This window comes from Salvelinus sp. IW2-2015, linkage group LG26, assembly GCF_002910315.2.
Source record: "Salvelinus sp. IW2-2015 linkage group LG26, ASM291031v2, whole genome shotgun sequence".
NCBI lineage: Eukaryota > Metazoa > Chordata > Actinopteri > Salmoniformes > Salmonidae > Salvelinus > Salvelinus sp. IW2-2015.
The window spans coordinates 44,963,415-44,972,012 of NC_036866.1; the positions used below are offsets into that span (position 1 = coordinate 44,963,415).

General features: G+C 42.4%; 1 protein-coding gene across 1 annotated transcript; it reads right to left on the reverse strand.

Moving 5' to 3' along the window:
• Positions 1-2,548: 2,548 nt before the first annotated feature.
• On the reverse strand, positions 2,549-6,635 carry LOC139023023 (transmembrane protein 263-B-like). Its single transcript, XM_070435035.1, has 2 exons — positions 6,542-6,635; positions 2,549-4,648 (listed from the first exon to the last, which is right to left on the reverse strand). The coding sequence occupies exons 1-2, from the start codon at positions 6,633-6,635 to the stop codon at positions 4,410-4,412; spliced, it is 333 nt and encodes a 110-aa protein (XP_070291136.1). The 3' UTR covers positions 2,549-4,409.
• Positions 6,636-8,598: the final 1,963 nt, after the last annotated feature.

Below are 8,598 nucleotides of genomic sequence, written 5' to 3' on the forward strand. Positions count from 1 at the left end.
TGGATGGATTAGATGCACATTGATGTCTAGCTATTGGCTAGTTGTCTAGTGATACCATCATCAGTTGATCCAAGAAAGAAAACAAATATTGATAGAAAATAAAAGCTAAATAAATGGTCTACATCTTTTAGCTATGGACGGCACAGAGAACACCAATACCCGAGCGCATCTGAAAAACAAAGCAATTAGCAATCTAAACAGCTGACTGACAACAGCAAACAATGATAAATCAATGGATACATCTAATGCATTGGAATAAAGGCATAGGCTATGTTTTTAAAAATAACTTGGGTCTAGGACCCTTTTTCTCCACTTCCTGCCTGAATGATGTGCCCAAAGTAAACTGCCTGTAGCTCAGGCCCTGAAGGCAGTATATGCATATAATTGGTACCATTGGAAAGGAAACACTTTGAAGTTTGTATAAATGTTAAAATAATGTAGGAAAATATAACACAATAGATATGGTAGGAGAAAATCCAAAGAAAAACCAACCAGAATTGTTTTTGAGAGCGAGACCATCCTCTTAGAAAGCAAGAGATAGGTCATATTGAAAACTAGCTCCCTGGATGCAATTCCTATGGCTTCCCCAGTGTGACAGCAGTCTATGTTCAAGGTTTCAGGCCTGTAACTTCAAAAACGAATAAGAAATAACAGTTTTAGTASAGGGACACAGTCTTGGAAATTCGTGGTTGCGCGCGCCATGAAGACATTACGCACCTGCTAAAATCTGTTTCCTATTGAACATACTTCTTTCCTAAATAAATATTATAGTTTGATTACATTTTAGGGTATCTGAGGAGTAAATAGAAACGTATTTTGACTTGTTGAAACAAAGTTTAGGCGTAGATTTTCAGATTCCTTTCTCTGCAAGATAAACGAGTGGATTACTCAAATCGATGGCACCAACTAAACTGACTTTTTGGGATATAAAGAAGGATTTTATCTAACAGTTTATCTAAAGTGACACTACATGTTATAACTGGGACCCTTTGGATGACAAATCAGAGGAAGATGTTCAAAAAGTAAGTGAATATTTTATCGTTATATGTGAATGTATGAAACCTGTGCAGGTGGAAAAATATTTTGATGTGGGGCACCGTCCTCAAACAATCGCATGGCATATTTTCGCTGTAATAGCTACTGTAAATCGGACAGTGCAGTTAGATTAACAAGAATTTAAGCTTTCAGTCGAAATAAGACATTTATATGTACATAAATGTTTAATATCCATAATATTTATGATTATTTATTTGAATTGCGCGCCCTCCAGGTTCACCGGAAGTTGTCCCGCTAGCGGGACACCGATCCTTAAGAAKGGTGTGTGGCAAACAAGTGGGCGAAAATGAGCAAGTACAACAAAAAAATCGATGTGTTTAAAGGAGCTCAGCTGAAATTCAGCACTACTGAGTGGACAGCTCTGTGGACAGAGAGACCACACCCAAAGTTGGACTTTCGTTGCATTTAGGGGGAGCTCATGTCTCATTCAGGGGAGAGGAGTAAAGGGATCTCAAACCAAGGTTTACTTGAACTTCCCTTTGTTTAAATGGACATACATTATACCAATAGGGAGACAGTGTAGCCGTATTCAATGCTTGAGCACTGATATGACCTATCAAGTCGACATGATCTGCTCTGAGGGGGTGATAGCAAGCATTGCATACTGTGGCTCTGTATGTATCTCTGTAGGATCCGATTATGCCCATTTAACATGGGCAATTATGAGTAATAACCAGTACTTCCTACCCCCTCCATCACCCTGGACAGGAGCGGAGACCATGTCAGTAAGAGGCACAGCTGCTAGACGAGGGCTGACAGTAACATCAGAGATAGATCCAACTCCTCCCTTTGCCTAGGTGATTTGGTGATTCGGTACAGTGCACAGCACAGGGGAGAGATGATGGAGCACAGCTTGAGCCACTTCCCATATGCTCAGCCTGAGTCCCAAATGACACCCTATTCCCTTTATAGTGCCCTACCTTTGACCAGGGCCCATAGGGGCTTGTAATAGGTGTAGTGCTGACTGTTGCCATGTGTCACTGAACAGAATCATTATAGAGGCATGACCGAAGCCGAAATCAACCGCACATCCACATACGGATGAAATAGAAACTGGAAAGTACATTATTTCACACCTTTGGAGTGGTTGAAAACAACTCAACCTGAACGTCTATCCTCGTCTCCTATCACTGCTCCTTGTACACAGCAAACGGCCACTACAGTATAAGGCGAGTAGCGGGAGAGAATAGTCAGCAACACCAGCAGAAGTAGAATACAGCAACAGCGGCAGAAGCAGAAAGTCAAGCTTACTGAGATATGAGTCGAGGAAATGTATACTATGTAATACAAAAGCAGACGTTTGGTATATTCTGACAAATGTCTCTGCTTTTCCAATACATGTTATTGATTTCCTTGCTATCAGCTGGACCTATAACTGGACCCATAACTTCCTCTGAGGGTGAGGGTGGGGTAGAGAGAGGGCAGAGGGTCATACATACAGACATAAATCAGTACCCTCTTTTAGCGACCGAATAAAATGCAACAATCTGAATTAAAATACAGAGTAGCTTTATTTATAGAACACAGCATCAGTTTTTGCAAAAATAGTTCTATCATAGACAAAAATCGACTTGGTCTTAAAAGTCCAGGGTATGCGTCCCAAATTGCACCATGTTCCCTATATAGTGCACTACTTTTGACCAAAGCCCCTATGGGCCCTGGTCAAAAGTGCTGCACTAAATAGGGAATAGGGTGTCATTTGGAACGCACAACAGGTTACAGTAACAGAGTCTCCGATACATATATTATCTAGCAGAAGTAAGAGCAGAGGAAAACAGTAAATAGACAGGACGAGGAAAAAGCAGAAAATGAAATCGGCGAGACTTGTCATAATAATAAACAGCGTACTGTGTACAGGAAGAAAGAAAAACGACTACTTGAAGCATGCGATGCATAACGTAAGGGCGTGGAAATGCCATGCCAAGAGTGTTCTCTTTCTAGTGAATATTCAAATGCAAAACAAAAAGAAAAACAAACCAAAAAGGAGAACAAAAAATAGATTGGCGTACAACTAATGTCTCATCAGAATGGACAGTAATTCAGTACTATGGTAATAATGTAAACCGTGTGGAAATGAATTAGCCTGTACCCAGATCTGTTTGTGGCATCTTGTCAACTCATTTTCATGCCAAACATATTGGCGCCCAGAAGTGAATGGGATTCATGGAACGAAGAAGCAGGTTAGTTTTCAACTGGCCCTCATACTCCGGGAATGTCAGTGTGAACTATCAACTATCAGTACTTATCTATCTAATGTGTGTACATTGTACAGGTAGGCACATACATATAGATTTGAGGAAAGTCCATACAAGTGAATGACATAGGATGAGTCCCACATGGCACCCTATTCCCTATATAGCGCACTACTTTTAAACAAGAGGGCTGGTAAAAAGTAATGCACTATAAAGGGAATAGGGTGACATTTGCCATGCAGGCATGAACTATGACCCTTGACCTTACGTACGTGTGTTTCGTTGGTGGTGAAATGGTGCTTCATTTATTCAAACAGCCCAGGACCTCTGCTGATATATGTAACATGTATACAAAAAGGTATTTTTCAGGATTTTTTAGATCCGTTTCTATACAATAACAAGCTTTATTTAACAGGTCTCCAACTCAACCAAAAAAAATCCCGTCACCTGTTGTACAATAAAAAATCCAAGTTGCAATGGAGTTTCAAGACTGCAAAGTCCCTCTCCTACCTTCTCAATCTGCATCAATAGGATTCACGTACCTATTATTCCCATTCTATTATAACACATACTCTGTACATATTCACATACACACATCGTTTGGTGTCTATTCTCCGATCACCGATGTCAAACTGATGAAATTAAGTTGCGTAAAGTACCTTTCACTTTGTTTCAATACTAATGTAAAGATAATAAAACTGGAAGAATTTAAAATGAACTCAAGTCTTTGAGAAATGTGTAGATTTGTCCTTGCTGAATCGCTACCAAATTGTTGTGGATTGTCTTCATATTATCATGCCCTTCCCCACCCAGACCCAGATCAATCAAAAAGACATGAGATCCCTCTCAAGAGTACCTCGGCAGTAAGTTCCACATTCTGGTCAATTCCTATATCCTAACAAATCAACGTTCCCATAATCCCCCTCTGTAATGCTTCCTTAGGGCAGTATTCTGACTTGAGATCCGCAACCTTACCTCAGATTTCCGTGCAAATCGCCCAATGACGTCAACGAATGATTTACACGGAAATCCGAGTTACTTGTGCCTTTTTCAACTCTGAATGGTTCCCCATAGTAACCAGATGGAACCTAAACACAGCAGAGAGACAGGGAGACATTTATAAACTATACTGTAGCAATGGGGTGGTAGTTGGGTCTAGGTCTAATCAGACTTGTCCTTTTTCTTTGGTGTAACTTTACTGGCTACTGCGGACCCTACCGCTCCAACTCCTCCCGTCACCACGGAAACGCCGCCTTTGACTAATCCCACGCCGGCGGCCGGCACGCTGGTCACCACCGTCTTGGTGATGTCATAGCTCTTACAGCCCACCCAGGCCACGCCTCCCCATGTCGCGCCGACTGCCCCTCTGGTCATGTTGAAGAGACCGCCGGTCACCCTCCAGATTGCAAGGAATTTTTCAAGACGGGAGAGTTAGCACGGCACTGGCCAGTGTGCCAATGCTAATTCAACAGGGACATCGTTCGTTCTAGGTCAAGTGAGACACGGTCTGAACAAAGGCCTTTGGAGAACAGTCTGAGGAAAATCACAAAGAATAATGGAACGCCAATTTGGGATGCTTTTTTCATATATTCGTCGAATACTATGCTATCGCTAGCGTTTGACATAAATCAATGCAGCTGTAGTGTAGCATTGTAGTAAGCTAAATATAACGAATATATTGTGTTTCGCTGTAAAACACTTCCAGAAATCGGAACATATCTGTCTGGATTCCACAAATACTTTCTCTTTCATTAGCATATCCAGCCATATATTCTCTATGAAATCTTTTTCTGATGTGAATTAGTAGTTACGTGTGGTCGTCTTTTTCTGGCTACTGCCCGTGCGAATTTCTGGACGTAGCTAATGATGGTGGCTAAGATCGGTAGCCAGTAATGTAAACTGATCTATAAAGCTAAAATATTCATTTTTTTTTTAACAAAACATAAGATTTATTGTGCTAACATGTGTATAAGGAACTGTCATCTGAGGATAGTTTTTCTAGGTATTTAGGTTGTGTTTGGTACAGTTAGTTTGTGGCTTGTGCATGCTACTTCCATCCTACTTGTGCGTTGTGAAAACTGTCTGTCCTCGCTTTTTTTATGTTGGTGGTGAACTAACATTAAAGTATATGTGGTGTTTTCTCTGTAAAACATTTAAAAAAATCGGACCATGTTGGCTGGACTATGACCAAAGATGTTTATCTTTCAAATGCTGATATTGGACCTTTGTAAGTTGGTTGAAAGTTAAATACTTTACAAAAAATAGATTGAATTTCGCCGCCCTGCACTTGCAGTGGGCTGTTGTCATATTAAGCCCGATGTCGGGCTTGCAGCCTGAAGAAGTTTAAATGTATCATAAACTTAACTTCTAGACAAAATTACTCAGTCTGCAACCCAGAGTTTGTAAGAATTCTGGTTGAAATGAAACAGACAGACGCCGCAGCCCAGTTACACAATAGTCAACCATGTTTATTCGCTGAGCCCTAAATTCATAAATACCAATGCCACATTATTTATATAACACACAATCACACGTCGATAAGTGCTCCGCTCCTCCTTCTCTGACGAAAGACACTGCTTTATAACACCAAGTTTATCAACACTACATTGCTTATCCATATCCGCACCACAGTGTACACAATCTACTGCAAGCCCTAAACGGGGGTTCTCGCCCTCCCAGAGTGCGAGTGACGAGAAACTCCTTTCCTGTTATCAGGTTCACAAGTTGTCTTGTCACAAGTTGTCTGTCAACAGTTTCCTTCTTTTCCTCTTGCAAAAAACATTCAAAATACAGAGACAGCGGGAGAATTCTGTTAGTCTATAGTCTATCATTACTTTAAAACGCTCATAACTTGTACATCATTATGTCAATAATTTACAATCATCTATACATAACAATTCATAAACACTCCTAGAGAATGACTTACTTTGGTGTGAAGAAGTTGCAAATCAATCCACAAGACAACAGCCCAAAAGGACCTGTTGAAGATGCACATGGAAGGTGAGCAGGCTACAAAAACTAGTCCTATATCCACAGTAAACGAGTCCTCATACGCATAACCGAAAGTCGCCGCTCAGCAAGGAAGAAGCAACAACTTCTCAAAACCGCCCACTAAACAAAGCCAGACTACGGTTTCACAACTGCACTGGGACGACAAAGCATCATACTTTTGGAGAAATGTCCTCTGGCTCTGATTGAAACAAAAATAGAACTGTTTGGCCATAATGACCATCGTTATACGTTTTGGAGAAAAGCGGGGATGCTATGCAAAGCCGAAGAACACCATCGCCAACCGTGAAGCCACATGGGTGGCAGCATCATGTCCTGGAAGCGTGTGCTTGCCTGCAGGAAGTACTGGCTGCACTTCACAGAATAGATGGGCATCATGCAGGTATAAAAAACTATGTGGAATATGATTGAACGCAATATCTCAAGACCATCAAGTCAGTAGCGTTAAAGCTTGGTCCCGCACATGGTCTCTCCAACAATGGGACAATGACCAAGCATACTTATCAAAGTGTGCGCAAAATAGGCTTATTCAAGGACAACAAAAGTCAAGGTATTGGATCAGTGCGCCATCACAAAGACCCACGACCTCAACTCACACTAGAAAATCTGTGCGGCAGAACTGAAAACGCATGTGCGAGCCAAGGAGGCCTACCAACACTGACTCCAGTTACACCAGCTCTGTCAGGAGAATGAGCCAAAAAATTCCACCCGAACTTACTGTGGGACAGGCTGACTGAACATTTGACCCAAGCTTAACCAAGTTTAAAGGAATCCTAGCAAAATACTAATTCGACCATGTATGTAATACCTTCCTGACCCACTGGGAATGTGAATGAAAGAAATACAAGCTTGGAAATATAATCCAATTCTCTCTACTTCTTATTCTGGACCATTTTCACATTTAAAATTAAGTGGTCGAGGCCCTCCTGGGGCGCAGTGCCGTAGCAGCAGTGACTAGCAGTGCTAGCTGCGCCACCAGAGCTCGGTTCGCGCCCAGGCTCTGTCTCAGCCGCCGCGACGGGAGCCGCTGGCGCGACGCACAATCTGGGACATAGCCGATCGTCCGGCGCGTTAGGGAGGGTATGTTGTGCACCGATAGGGAGTAATCCTTGGTCTTGCTCTGCGCTCCAGCGACTCTGTGAGCGCGCGCCCAGGGCGGCCAGTTTGCGCCTAAACCGTAGTGGGGCGGCAAGTGCACGAGTAGTTTCCTCCGACACATTGCGTGCGCGCGGCTTCCGGGTGGAGCGACCGCTGTGTTAAGAACCCAGTGCGGCTTGGTTGAGTTGTGCTCGGAGGCGCATGGCTATTCGACCCTTCGCTCCTCCTCCGAGCGCCGTACGGGGAGTCTGTAGCGATGAGACAACGGAATAAGTAAGTTCAACTAGCGATTGGATACCACGAAAATGGGCCGAGAAAAGGGACAAATTAAAAAAATAAAAAATCTAAGTGGTGAATCCTAACTGACCTAAGACAGGAAATTTTATCTACTAAGGATTAAATGTCAGGAATTGATGAAAAAAACTGCAGTTTAATGATATTGCGCGCCTGAGTGTATTGTAAACATTCCGAACTTCAAACTGTATATGTGAATAGGAAATACATCATACAACTCACTAGAGCGATTTAAACTGACTCTTAGTCACACACCAACGACTCCACCATCATCAGCATTTGTATCCAAGTCAAGGCATTGTAAAAGGACCTCATTTGCGGACCCTGAGGACTGACGAATCAGACAACTAACTATTCCTACAATAATAGAGCTGACTACAGTTCAACACACAATCAAAAACAATTCTCCTACTATGTAGTAAGTTTGGCAGATATGGTGAACATCTAATCCTTTGTATGAGATGTTGCTAGTTCTAGTACGACTATTATTAAAGAGAGGCTCTGTGTCCCAAATGGCAACCCTATAGTCCCTTCATAGTGCCTTTCCTTTTGACCAGATCCTTTTTTGGGGCCTGGTCAAAGTAAGTCGACTATGTACGATAGGGTGACGTTGGAAAATGTTGGGAGGGAGTGATCACTGGCATATGTGGTCCTTGTTGTCGCTCATCGCAGGGACTGGAAGGTCAGCACTGCTCTCTGTTCTCCTCTAACATCTAACAGCCATAGAACACCCTCGAAGAAACTAATGGAAAGGTTGTCTAGCGCTGGTACTTGGTCTTTCAAGGTGATCTAGATCACAAACATAGTGAATCTATAAATAAGAATAATCATATTCTTTTTCTCCCTCTTTTCTCCCTCTGCTCTCCTGCTGCATCTCCCATCCATTTCCCCTCATCTCCAACCCCCCCCCCACAGATGGAGAGAAGGCACCCTAAGACGGGCGGGGGTC